General features: G+C 30.8%; 1 protein-coding gene across 1 annotated transcript in view; it reads right to left on the bottom strand.

Moving 5' to 3' along the window:
- LOC113388519 overlaps positions 1 to 12870 on the bottom strand; it is a 35931-nt gene extending 23061 nt beyond the window's left edge. The window contains exon 1 of the mRNA XM_026625895.1: positions 12810 to 12870. Coding sequence (XP_026481680.1) covers positions 12810 to 12870 — 61 coding nt within the window. The remainder of the gene's footprint in view (positions 1 to 12809) is intronic.
- Between the last annotated feature and the right edge of the window lie 2588 nt (positions 12871 to 15458).

The raw sequence follows: 15458 nt of genomic DNA, 5'->3' as shown, positions 1-15458 counted from the left end.
TCATATTTTTCCACACCTTGATGAATTTTTAAAATTAAACGGCTTGTCGTTTTTTCAGGACCATGATGTCTATCAACATAAAAGGTTTTGATAAACAATTTTCAACAGTTAATTCCGAAAAAACGGCTCGTCCGATCTTTGTGAGCTAAAACGTGGACGAAAAACTATTTACGAAGAAATGGCTCGGCCAATCGTCGAGCAAAACTGACAAACGTGTGTCCTTATCGAGTTACATTGAATGGTTTTTAAATTTTTAAAATAGGCTCTGCCGTTTTTGAGAAAACACCGACAAAAGGGTCAAAAATCGGCTCACACACACACATACATACTTTTTCCAAATTTGGCCTTAATTGTTTCAGAATGGCTTGAAACATCGAGAAAACATAAAATTAGCGTATCGGATTTTTTTATGAAAACAAACTTTTCCTTCGGGAAGTTAAATATTTAGAGTAAAAAAAAACTAAAAATAACAAAAATCCTTAAAAATCAAATTAATAAAACTTCTCAAAAGTTAAAAAAAATCTAAATTAAAAAAAATGGAAAAAATATAATAAATATATTTGATAGTAGTTGAAGTAATTGTTATAGATCATTGATTATTTTTAATTGCAATATGCCTCAGTGCAAGATGCCATGCACCATTAGTTTTTAAAATAGATTTCTTAAACAATCTTCGGATAAAGTGCGGACTTGTATCGATATCTAAATCGTATCGATAAAATAACCATATTTATCGATACTAGTATTTATTAATAATGCAGTTAGACGCGGCTGCTTTCATCGTCACTATTTCAAGGCCCCCCTTCAGTGTCTCTACTTGTGACCAAAGCGACAAATCACTTGCTGTAATTATACACATGCCACCTTAGTGTGCTATGTACCATGTGATATGCGCACAATCGTAAAGTAAATTTTTATGAATATATATATATATATATATATATATAATATATATATATATATATATATATATATATATATCTATGTAAAGGCAGGTCCATGGCGTGAGAGCCACCACAAATAAATAATACCCTTACGCTTCATCTCATCATATATATATATATTATATATATATATATATATATATATATATATATATATATATATATATAATTTGGAAATATGAACAAACAGCACTTTTTTAATAATAAATAATAATTTTCACAAACGTTTTGAGACTAGGTTTGTCTCATCATCAGTGTGTTATAATTTAAAATTTAAAATATGGAAACCTAAATTTGCAATATGTGTTATCCATTACACGTTGTTCGAAATACTGTCTTCTGCCCCATCAACGATCGTTGGTGTCCGAATTCTCTATTCGATTTCAAGTGATTTTTCAAGTGGCTAGTCAAGCGATATCAGATAGGAACGAAAGGATTAGGGTCCAGTTGAAAAATAGCTATGTGCCACTTGAACTACATGTGTAAAAAGTGCCTCAATGTGGCTCAACGACAGGCAAGGCGCACGCGGATGGAGTAGCACTGCGATTATGATAAAGACCTGTATCAAGCACGAGCAAGTGACAAACTTGACAGCAGAAATTACTGCCATCAATGTTTACAAAAAAGGTCAAAAAATAAGTTGTAAATATACATCTCAGCAAGCGTACTTCTACTCACGGATTTACATAAACTGTTTGACTTAAACCCACATGTTTTGATAGTAGGAGGCTTCAACGCACAACCTGGAATACCGTGGAACTGCAACTGCAAAATTGACTCAAAATTACATGTATTTTTCCAACCAACAAGTAGAACACTTTTTACTCCGACCATAACCTAGTTTTTAGGCCATATCTGTTAAGATCGACATTGACAGGATGCCCGAACGTAAAATTTAGGATTACTCCAACTGGACATTTTTCAAAAAAACTCCTCACGAACAACACACGGCACACGATGCTAATTACACCGACACCGACGATTGATACGAGAAAATGCTTAATAACACCAGACATCTATTTGACGAGAATAATTTATTGGGAATAAAACTGAGAAATCAGTCTAGTGGGGTGCATGGCAGCGTGCCTTAAGGCAAATTACTGGAACTTTCCGTACCGTAATTAAACATTTGAGGAATAAAAATAATCAATAATTGTTTTGAATAATTTCAAATAGATTATTATAAATACATACTGTTAATTTATAACTGCTTATTAAATTCGGCGATGAGCGAATTTCACAAACAACTTTGTATGTACTGTGTTGTTGTTTATGTTTATAAGAAATTTGGTCATTTTTTTGTTAAATTTAATTTTTCTGATAATTTATATTTTTTTTCTAAATTCTGAATTTTTTTAGAAGTTTGAAATTTTTAGGTTTTTTTTTTTTAAAAGTTTTTTCTAAATTTTTTGAGAATTTGAATTTTTTTGAAAATATTCGTTTTTTTGGAAATTTCAAAATATTTTCAAATTATTGTAAGAAATCGATTTTTTTAATTGATATTTTTAGAAAATTTTAATATTTAGTTTTTTTAAATTATGAAGAATTTCGAAAATTACAATTTTTTGAAACTTGGATTTTCAAAATTACGAATTTTTCTGTAAAAGCATTTTTTGCGCACTGTCTACTCAAGCAAAATGTTTTTTGAATTAATCCAATCGGATGATCTGTTTTCTCAAAAACTGCATGACTATTTTTACACCCTCCATTTTTCCGAAACTGCAAAATTGCCTTTCACAAAAACACCTCGCGATCGAATCGAGTGCGAACCGAATGACTTTTCCATTTTTTAAATCCGTTATTCCATAATGTCGAAAATGTTGAGGACATTTGTTTGAACCATAAATTTCAAAATTAAAAATTTGGTACGGAACCCAAAAAGTTTACACAAAATGTGTACACAATATTAATCTCTATAAAATTTGATGTACTATGTCCAATAAACATTTTTGACCGCCAAATGACACTTTTTTAATTTATTTTTATTGAGAGTCTATAACCGCTGGACCTGCCTTCCCAAAAATTTTGCCAGTTGTTCAATTCGTCAATACAAGTAAAATGTTTTTTGAATCGGACGCTTCGTTCTCTTAAAAACTGAGTTAACATTTTTGGCACTTTTTGCTTCATATCTTCGGAACGGCTAGACCTGCCTCTGCCAAAACTTAATCAGCACGTTTCCTTATCAATACGAATCGAATGTTCTTTAAATTATTCAAATCGGTTGATCGGTGTTACCGGAAATTTGCATCCGCACACACACACATGAGGTTTTAGTCGGTATTATACCAGGGCGGTATTGAGTCCGACATACCCAGACAAAAGACCAGTTTGGGATGCATAAAGACATTGCCTTCGCTATACCAAAAAAAACGCACACACACACATACACACACATATACATCCATTTTTTCTAAGGAAACGTAAAGATATATGAAAATTTTCATTTGCGATTACTATAACTTGCCCTACGGGAAGTTAATAGATATTAAAATGCTGGAACTTTCCGTATCGTAACGAAATATATTTTCAAATATATTATTATAAATATTGTAACATTGTCTAATATTTATAAGAATTATGTAAACTAAATCGCAAAATGAAATCATTTGTATAAAGTTTATTAGAACTTTAGTCAAAATTAAAATTAAAATCTGAATTATTTTTGATATAAAATTTAAATAAAAAAATGAAAAAAACGAAATTTTTTTTTTCAAAAGCATTTATTTTGTTGAAACAAGCAGAAAGTTCTTTGAATCATTCAAATCGGACGCTTAGTTCTCTCAAAAAATGCCATTTTTTGCTCATTTAGCTCTGAATCTTTGAAATGGCTGGACCTGCCAAAAACTAGTCACTTGTTCTCCCAATCATTACGAATTGAATGTTTTTTAGATCATTCAAATCGGATACTCCGTTCTCTCAAAAACTCGATTTGTATTTTCTGCACTCTTTGCGCCGTATCCCCGTGACAGCTGAACCTGATTTTGCCAAAAACTAAACAGAACATCTCCCTATCAATAGAAATCGAATGTTTTTTGAACCATTCTAATCGGCTGATCCGTGCGCCCGAAAACGTGGACGAAAAAATGCGGACATACAGAACACACACATACACACATCCATTTTTTCTGAGGTATGCCAAAATATTCAGAAACCCTCAAAACGTCGAAAAAAATCATTTTCGATTTTCGGTCCATTACTATAACTACCCTACGGGAAGTTAATATTTTATCAATATTTTATATATTGGCACGCACGTCTGAATGTGCACCGTATAGTTTTGTGTTTTAAACCTGCTGATTACCGTTGATATCCACAAAAGCATTATATGAACACGAAATTTAATGAAATGTGTGCGATTTTTATTTTTTTGCATTTTCATTAAGTGTAATATCTTGAAAATGTTCTGTGAAAATTTCAAGTTGATCCGATGATTACTTTTTGAGTTATTGAACTCTTACCAGCGCGCTGACGCAAGGAGAGAGCTTGATACTTATACTCAAGATTATTCTCCCTCGCCTCCTGATGTTTAAATGCTTTTAAACCGATTTACGATGATCTCAGCAATGATAATTTACTTTCAAGATATGTAGTTCAAGATTGAATCCATAATCAGAAAAAATTAAAAGCTTCAACCAGCTAATGTAAAAAAATATGCCTAAAAACCGTGAATACTAGTTCTACTATCGTACAAAATGCTGAATACATATACATAATTATTATTATTGATTATGGATACCCTAGGACCTAATTGTGGGAATAATTACCATTGGTATGCTGAAAAATTGGTTGCTGCACGTGTGAATGTGGCAGATCAGCGCGCCAACGAGAACATTCGGGAGGCCAGAATGCTTCGTAGGCAATAGCAAATGGAAATTTTTGAAACTTGCACAATGACTGATGAACTATTATATGGCCCCGAAATAGATGACTCGGTTTAAGTAATTCAATAATTCGAATTTCTGTACGTAAACCCAATGTGAAACTTTAAACACGTTTTTCTCAAAACTATGTTTTTTGAACCGGTGACCACTGTAACTCAAAAACCGCTTAGTAAATTTTAATGAAATTTATACAACTTTTAGAATACATAATAAACTCGGGCCTGATCGAAGGATTTTCTTTTTTTCAAAAATTTCATTTTTTAAGACCAATTAACTGTTGATTTTTTACCTAAAAATCTAGAAATTTTATTTCTGATGCTGCCATTTTGTTAATTTTTGCAAAACAAAGAAAACCTTCGATCAGGCCCAGGATTATCTATTTATAAAACTATTTTTTTTATTTGATTGATTTTAGATGAATCTCTAAGAGGTTATGATGGTCACCGCCAAAACCGTTTTTTGAAACAGGGTCAACAAAAACACCTATAACTTTGGGAATATTAATTTTTTTTCTGAAATTTTTGTTGCTTCAAGTCAAAACGTTGTATAATGATGCCGTTTTAATATTTTTGTAAAAAAAACTCCAAGTACCCCTAACCCCTTAAATAAAATAAATTGCATAAATCAATTACAAATATTATATTTTTAGTAAAAAAATCATTTAATTTTGGATTGAACAGTTGAAAATTTTAACGAAATTTGCACATTTTGGTAAGTTTATTTAATTGAATAAAATTGAAATGTGATCTCTTTTTCGGAAAATGAAGATAAAATGTAAAAATTATTAAAATGTATGTAATATTCGTGGATAAGGATAACGGTAATATTTATATAACATTGTGTATTACCCTTTACCAAGGGTATTATACCCAAGGGTATAATACCCTCGGGTAAAAAACTCATATATATCACCCACATACTATAATTCAAAGAAATACATATTTTCAAATTAAAAAAAAAGCAAAATACATAGCAATATTGTAAAAAGATAATAAAAAGGAGACAAATTACAAGACAAGCAATGTTTTGAGTTATTTTGTTGTGTTAAACTAGAAGGCATTGTCATACAGGGAAATATTTTAAAATATTTCGATTAATTAATATGTATTTGTATATGTATTATGTTTAATATATTTTCATTTATTTATATTAGTATTTTATATTTCGACACGTCGCAATTCACTTTTCTGCCGATTTTATCAAATGGAGCAATAAATCGTACAAACCTGTTGTATAATTTGTCCGCGTTAATTTTATCAACGAAACGACTGTAAATAAATTAGCAAGGCACGCTGCTACTATTTCTTTGAGAAATAACTGAAAAATAAATATACACTTTCATTTAGTTGGTTCGCATTTCGAAATAGATTTGGAGAAAAAAGTACTAGCAACATAATGAAATAATATATTCAATTTAAATTGCATAGTGTATCTTTGAAATTTAGGATAAACTTTGAAAATTTGTCAAGAAAAATTCAAATTTTACGTTTTTAAATTTTTGAAATCTCCATTTTTGAGAAAAAGTCGACGAAAGGCAAAAAACTCCTAACAAAGAGACTCTCATACATATATGCGCATGTACACATAGTTTTTTCCTAATTTGAAACGCCGAGAAAACATACAATTAACAAACCGGTTGTTTTCGCGATATATAAAAACAAACTTCTCATACGGGAAGTTAAAATACCTAAGGACGCGACAACCGGCCGAGGCGTTTCTTTATAATTAGCGGAACGAGTAAAATTATTCGCCAAACCCTGAATGAATTTTAAAAATTCAAAATTTTTGAAAGATATTAGTTGGGAATCGCGCTGATTAGTATTTGGTTTTTCTGGTGAACAGTTTCTTCTTATGTTTCTTAGTTATGTGCTGAATTTTTTTTTAACTATGTTGATCGATCTTTGTCAGATTTTGTAGTCTGAAATAGCATAATAAAATATTACAGGACTACGAAAAGTGGAAAAAAATCTCAATTTAAGTTTAAAATTTTTCCGCGCGCTTGGTAGATTCTAACCAGAATTTATGTGAATATTTCCGTTTTGCGTGACGTAGGCGCTACTGATTGCAGGTGACGTCCATACATAAATAAAATACCCTTTTAGAACATAAAATACATGAAATGAAATGATTAAACAAGTTAATTTAATTTATACAATCACAGATATTATATGGATGCTTGAAAGACATTAATTGGCAATTGTATTGATTATTTTTTAACTTCAAAATAAATAGTTGAGCATTTTACCTAAACAGCTCAATCTTAATTCTTATCAATTAAGTTGATAATGTCATACTTATCGAGAAGTTCATGCTACTTGCCTTAAGGCAAAATGCTACTTATAACTAATTCATGCAAACTGCCACTTACGATAGTATTTTTTTCACAAAGATTTTAAATAGAATGAATCTTATGATTAGCAAGTATTAAGATAAGAGAAAGGTCTTATCCTACACCTTATGGCCGCTTTGAAATTGTTCGATTTTTGTGAAAGGCACCCGTGTGTGACACTACACTAACTAGATTGTTTGAGATCTAGTTCATAGAACGGCTCCAATATTATTATTGTAGAGGAGAACGGGGAGAATTGGGATTGATTAGTTTAATTAAAGAAGGTATGAGTGCCATTACGTCTCACACAATATAATAATTTGTGCGACTAACTAGTGATGCATGGTGAAGGCTCTGGCGAGTTTTGTTTACAATCATCAAACAGAAATGATTATTGTTAATTAGTAAGCGCCATCTCTATATGCGATTCTATTTTGAGGAAAGAATAAGATAATAAAAGTAAGCTTATTTGAGAATAGTCCTAAAAGGCACTAAAGACAATACCAGTGATGGAAAGATTGTATTTGCAATATATTTTTAGTACTATTTATGAAACAGTTAAAAACTAGTGGGGTGTATGGCATCATGCCTTAAGGTAAATTGCTGGAACTTTCCGTACCGTAACGAAATGTTCGAGGAATACTGAATGTTTTCATATAGATCATTATAAATATTGTAACATTGTCTAATATTTATAAGAATTATATAAACTGAAGTGCAAAGTTAAAATTATTTGTTTAAAGTATATTAGAACTTTAGTCAGAATTAAAAATAAAATCTGAATTATTTTCGATATACAAAAAATTAAAAAAAAAAATTTGAAACAATGTTTTTTTTCCAAAATCAATTATTTTGTTAAGACAAGCAGAAAGTTCTTTGAATCAATTGAATCGGTTTTCTCAAAAACTGCCATTTTTTTAACATTTGACTGCGTATCTTTAAAATGGCTGGGCCTTCCTTCGCGAAAAACTAATAACCACTTCTCCCAGTCATTACTAATTGAATGTTTCTTAGATCATTCAAATCGGATGCTCCGTTCTCTCAAAAACTCAATTTCTATTTTCTGCACTCTTTGCTCTTTATCTCCGTAACTGCCTTTGCCAAAAACTAATCAGCACATCTCCTTATCAATAGGAATCGAATGTTTTTTGAAAAATGGTATCCATACATACATACACACACACACATCCATTTTTTCTAAAGTATGCCAAAATGTTCAGAAACCTTCAAAACGTCGAGAAATGTTAAAATTTTCAATTCCGATTTTCGACCCATTACAATAACTTACCCTACGGGAAGTTAAAAAATAAATAATATGTTTGCTATGCTATATTACTTTAAGAAAAGATAGCGAAAATAAAGAAGTCGATTGTGTATCTTGACTATGTTGTCTTAACACGAGTTAAAAATGCTTATTTTATTTATTTCTTAAAACAAACATATTATTATTAGCTTACATTACGATAAACTAGTAACAAGGTAAGAGAACGAGCTTAGTCGAGATTAAAATGTATACATTTTTATATACAACATTAAAGTTTACAATGATTATAATAATGTCTCTAATAAAAATGAGACTAAATTTTGCACTAAGCAAATTTGCATTAGTTTTTTAATATCTGTAAATAATAATACTTTAAACTGCATATCGGCTCAGAATTTTTGGCAAAAATGTTGACCAAAAATTTTGTTCGGACGATGTAAAACTTTCCTTACTGTAATGTTCGAAGAATTTTAAATGTATTCAAATAGATTAATATAAATACTTTTATTATTCGTGTTTTAAAGACAAAATATAAAATCCTATAAATTGGATAAACGACGTTTGTATATGTTTACATGAGAAGTAAATAAATAAAACTTAATTAAGCGGAGTTAGAACAAGTGACTTCATTTTATACTTCTAAAAATTATAGAAACTACAATGCAAAGTTCAACTTATTTATTCCAAGTATATAAGTGAACTTTAAAATGTTAGCCAGAATTAGTAAAATTGGGAAATAAAAACAAATCAAATCGGATGCTCCATTTTCTCAAAAACTATAGTTTCTAGCGCTTTTTCTTTGTATCTCCCATACGGGTGGACATGTCTTCTCCAAAAGCTAAGCAGCTCGTCTCCCTATCAATAGGAATCGAATGTTTTTTTAATCATTCGAATTGGATGCCCCTTTCTCGCTAAAACCCGTTAAAAATTACCGTTTTTTGCACTGTTTTATCAAAAATTATTCAGCAATGATGATCGTAACATAAACTATTTATTACTGAATCAGCATGTCTCCCTATCAATAGTAATCGAAAGTTTTTTTAATCATTCCCCCAAGTTGAGCGGTGCTCCCGAAAATGTCGACGCAAATTGGTATCCACTTCCTTTCTCGCTAAAAACCCGTTAGAAAAATCCCCTTTACTGCACTGTTTTATCAAAAGCTATTCAGCAATGATGATCGTATCATAAGCTATTTATTACTGAATCAGCATGTCCTCCTATCTATAGTAATCGAAATTTTTTTAATCATTCCCCCCAAGTTGAGCGGTGCTCCCGAAAACGTCGACGAAAATTGGTATCTACACAAAACACATATTACACACATACACACACACACATACATCAATTTTTGATAGGGTATGCCAAAATATTCAAAAAACTTTGATACGCAAAGATATGCAAAAACATTCATTTTAGAATTTGGACGATTATTATAGTTACACTGTAGTAATCGTTCATAAAACCAAACACACGGTCCAATCATACGTAGTTATTAATCTACGCGAAACCTTATCGAGTTTCTTGTAAATTTTTGAAATTGGTTATTTAAAACTACTTGCTATTGTTAAAACTTTGGTTCATAATCGGGTAATTCATAATTAACCCGATTTCCTGTATAATATATATATATATATATATATATATATATATATATATGTATAAATATTTAAAACTGAGTTATTATAAGTTAAATACAAATCTCTACATTTATGAGCGGCACGCCTATAAAAGAAAATGTCGTTACAAATATGACAAACTTAACCTACAAATATAGGTACACACACGGATATATATATATATATATATATATATATCTGTGTGTGAGTGCATTTACATTTATATTTGTAATTGTGCATATATTTCCTAATGTGTGTAGGTATTTCTTAACTTTTATTATCTCTTAATAAGATTTCGAATTGGGGTTATGCTGTTATCTTATTCGTTTGAGTTGTCATGTTGGTATTAATTTGTAGAAAGGAAAATCGAATCGAATCAAACGATAAACCGAATTAATTTTCACACGCCGAAAGGAATTGATTAGGAATTTTAGGAATCCGGATCACCTCGATTCATCCACTTTTCATTTCAAATATATAGTATCAGGCGAATTATCGAGTACATGTGAATAATTGAGGTTATGTTGTTTTGCTTGAAGAGGTTATGAGAGAAGTGAAGTTATATTATATGGGAATGGGAAAAAAAATTGTGTGATAAAATTTATGATAAAAATGATGGCATTTATTAACTAAAAAATAAGGTTATGACGTTAGTGTATCAAATGATTCAGATTGACTTGCAATGTCAAGATACATAAAATGACGGATCGGATTTTCTCCTTCGGAAAGGAAAAAATAGGGATTATTTGAAAAAGTGTTAAGATTTTATTGCGTTTGTTATATATGCGATTACTAATTAACGCAATTATAGTTTGCAATTTCGATGTGAAATGATTCAGAACAACGTGAAATTGAAACGTCAAGAAAATATAAATTTAGCAAATCGGAATTTTTGGCAAAAACGTAATTGTCTTCAAAAGGAAGTATTTCAAAGTCATAAATAAAATGTATAATATTTTGTCTTAAATTATATTGATTATTTACTCTTATCGGGAAGTCCTTGCAGCTTTCCTTACATCATTATAGCACTACACAGTTTAATGCTTTTGGTTCATTACTAATTTTAATTGAAAAGTATCAAAGTACAAAAGTCACAGGACGATATAACATCTAAACCAGTGATTCACAACCTTTTTGGGGCCCCGCCTCACCTTGAGGTTTTTAAAAACCTTATACCCCCTCCCCCCTCCATACAAAATTTTTTTGTTCCTGAAAAAATGTGAATGATAACTTTTAAGATGAAATCACTATTAAATTGTTATTGAACATTATAAGTAGAATTTCGGAATAAGCCCAAAAAAAGGAAATTCTAAACTAATTTTAGTACTGTTTTTTTTAAATGTATTTAATGCAATACTTAAGCTTGGTGCATGATGGTCTATGGTCAAGAATATTTGGTGGATGTGCAGAAAATTTTCAACCAGTCCCAATATTTTTCAAACAAAATTAAATTTAATTATGCCAAATTTAATGCAAAATTATTTCTTTTAGCCGAAACGATTATTGCTTTAATTAGGCTGCCCAAAACTTTAACTAACTAACAGAGCAGCATTGAGTAAAAAATCACCAGAATGATATTTTCCAAACCAATTTTAACATAACTGTTTTTTAAGGTTTCGACACCATAAACAGCACCTCTGACAGGATCGTTTTTCCCTTAGCAGAAATAAAAATGCAAAATATGACTAAAATGCTTGTTTCTGTATTCCATCTTTTAAAGAACGCAAAACGAAAACTACACAACCAATCAAAAATGTATTTTCTTAGAAATTAGTATAGTAATTGACAGATGAATACAATTAAAAAATGTATTTTACATGTAGACTACTTCAACAAACCTTATGATTCATTTGATGCAATCTAATAGTACAAGCCGCACTTAGTTGCCAACCATGTACTATTTAAGGATACAATAAAAATTGGTTTGTTTTGAATTAATTCCACCTTTAAACCGTGAGTAAAAAACTTACGTCATATTCTCGATTTTGCCGCTTTTAAAGCCTTGTTTGAAACTCTGTTCGTTTTAAATTTCGCAATTAACTTCAGCAGTAAATATCACTTTTCTGGTGCAAGTCGAGTCTTGTAACTGATCTAAAGCACTTGTGCCAAGCAGTCAGACACTTGATTTACCTAATTTTTTGGTAATTTTCATAAATTTGAATATATAAGTTTAATTTTTTTAGTGAAGGGCTATTTGAACCCTAAGTATTTTTGCATTCCGCAACATTCTCTTTCATAATGTATAGTTTTATATAAGCAGTTTATCGCATTTATCATAATTATAATGGGCAGTTGAAATTGTATTATAAAGTAATAAGAAAAATTCTAGTTCAAGCTAATCTTTTTAAAAAGTCCCGGGAGAAAACATAACTCCGGCACGAGGGAAGCAAGGTTGAATACTTTCCAAACCACGACACCGTAGTTAAATCTCAAAAGCATTTTGTTTAATTTTGTATCCATACTATAATACATTACATTCAAATCACCAAAATTTTCAAATTGTCCCCCGGTGGGGCGTGCGCCCAACGTTAGGAAACACTGCTCTAAACTGTTACAAGTTCACGTCCAAATTATTCTGGACGATGTTACTACAAATAATTTTCCAATGGCTTTCTCGGTATAACTACAAATAATTTTCTTTTGTTTGAACTGTGAGAAGATGAACTTGACCCTAGAAGCTCTAGGTGTGTCTGTCTGTCTCTCTGTCTTATATTATATCGAGAATAAGACAAGGTGTGTCTTGAGAAGAAGAAAAAGAAGAATGAACAACATAACCTTTATATGAATTAATATCCTTCTTCGGATCATCTCGTTCCATTTGGAATTTCATTACCATTGTCAATGACGACATGAAGATTATCGTCATCATTTTATTGTTTATTCACGATCAGGCTCTCTCAATTCCTCTTTTATCTTATAAGTTAATGAAATAATTTTCACAATCAGGATATGAGAGTGTGTTAAGACAAAAATAAATCAACAAAACCCTAATGCACCAACCGTTGTCTGTGAAAAAAATTGGTTAAGTTATATTCATTAGCATTAACAATGAAGGTTACGTTGTTACATAATTTTAGGAGTTTAATAAAGCAACAAGTTGAGGTTATGATATATTAGAAAATACTCATTCATTTTTGCTATTTTATCGATTTGTATGAAATGCGCGCTTCTTTTGATTATTAGCATATTAACAGTGAGTAGCAACAACTAAAAATTGCAAAAATATGCGAAATAAATTTGTAAATGTTGTTTTTAATGAAGCTTTACATATTACTCTATACAAAAATAATAAAGTATTGTTTGATTTTTTATGGTGAAACCACTTTACATAAGTTTATTATATTTTAGGGCACTTAAAAATATAGACCCAAAAATTAATTTCCTAAATTGAGAACTGCAATGTGTATAGGCAACATGTGAGCTGGTCTGCTTTAGGCCACACCTTTTATTATATTTTTTTTCGTGGCATACATTCATTTCATCAGTTCCAGATAAGTCGAAACTTGTTCATCACTAAAGTTTCTTTCCTCAAAGATCATTTCTTTGATCACTATGGAGTCATACTCCGAATGGTAGTACCATTATCACAGTCTATGACTCTGATCACTGTTGTTTGTGAGATCTCCTTTTTTAAAGTGCATAGATCTACTTCTTATAAAGCCTAGATTTGAATGTAGGACATAATATATTTTTCCCACAAGCCATAAAACAATTTCTTTGATTTTTTAACCACGTGATTTTTAATTTTTGATGTTTTATCCTACAAATGAAGGATTCTATGAGATTTTTACATGAGACTCAAGTAGAAATAATCTTACATATCAGTAGAATTTCTTTTCTAAGATTCCATATCTCTGAACTCTATATAGTCTCACACCAGTTTGTTCGTCAATAGAGTTTTTTTCCCTAGGTCCATGGTTCTGATCCGTACAGAGTCACACTTCTAATGTACCCGCCATCTTCCTCTTCAGCCTCAATTTGCTCGTCAGTTTTTTTTAACCTACAAGAGTGTATTACTCCTTGTCGGTTTAATCAAGTGTGCCTATACAAATAAGTACATGTTGAAGAGGGTATCTTTTCATGGATTTGCCATTGGTCAGACCATGCATAACTATAATTATTACCATACCATACTACAAAGATAATATTCATAATTTTTCATAGTTTCACTGACATAACCGTCTAGTACCCGTCAAGCACGCATACCAACATAACTACGAACCCACAGCAAACTTCACAATTGTAATTCTTCATGTCAAGACATAGTATGTATATCAAAACATACACGCGCACACACACACACACACACACATATATATATATATATATATATATATATATATATAAAATTATGTTTCCATAAATTACATGGAAAGAGAAAGCAATTTTAAAATCAGGAAATCGTGTATCGAACAAAAGTATTTAGAACAACAGTCAGTCGGTTTAATGGGCACCGGCGCGTTGTGTAATTAGACTCGTTTGCGAATAATTGCGAAGAAACGACGAAAGAATTCACTCTAAAGAATTCAATTTCTTGTGGCGGCATTCTTTTGTCGGAACAGAGCTAATAATGAATTTACGTTCAAACATTCTTCACAGTGTGACGAGCGCTTTAGAACACTTGCGGGATGAAGTTGGATTAGGTCAAACAGTCAAACTTCATTGAATTTCGAACAGGAATTGCCGTTTAATAATTTGTGGACAAATGAAACTAGTATATAGTGACGTTAAATGTATTTCAAAGTTTATTATAAAAATTCAACATATATTTATTCACGTTAACAAGAAATCTTTGTGATTTTTTTAACTTCCGAAGGAGAAGTTTTATGCTTTCATCAAAAATCCGATTCGCTAATTTTATGTTTTCTCGAGGTTTCAAGCCATTCTGAATCGAATGAGACAAATTTGGAAAATATGTGTGGTTGTGTGTGCATGTGCACGCACAGATTTTTTGCCGTAAATCGACGTTTCTTTGTAAATCGCAAAAAGTGAAAAATTTTTCGTCCACGTTTTAGCTCGCAATTCTGAATCGATTTTGAAAATTCAAAAAACCGTTCGATGATATTGGTTGGGAATCGTGCTGATTAGTTTTTGGTAAAGATCGTCCGGGCCGTTTTCTTGTAATAAAGTTTAAAAAAAAAACATTCGACGATTTTTATGATTTTTTGTTTGACGGTAGATATCATAGTCTTCTAGATCATACTAAAATATTACCGCCCTACGACAAGTCGTTTAGCTTTAAAAATTCGTCAAAGCTTGCAAAAATTGGTATTGTTTTTTTGGCATTTTACAAAATTAGACTTTTCATCGACGCTTGCTCAAAAACGCTTGAACCAATTTCAGAAATTTAAAAGCCATTCGATGTATCTCAATGAGCACTATAGTTTATCCGTTTTGTGATTTGAAAAAGAGTATGAAATTTTT

The sequence above is a fragment of the Ctenocephalides felis genome, unplaced genomic scaffold (assembly GCF_003426905.1).
Source record: "Ctenocephalides felis isolate EL2017-DRISC unplaced genomic scaffold, ASM342690v1 CF-g0.4_SCAFFOLD_00845, whole genome shotgun sequence".
Classification (NCBI taxonomy): Eukaryota; Metazoa; Arthropoda; class Insecta; order Siphonaptera; family Pulicidae; genus Ctenocephalides; species Ctenocephalides felis.
Note: the sequence above shows the minus strand (reverse complement) of the source record. Positions and strands in the feature narration are given on the sequence as shown.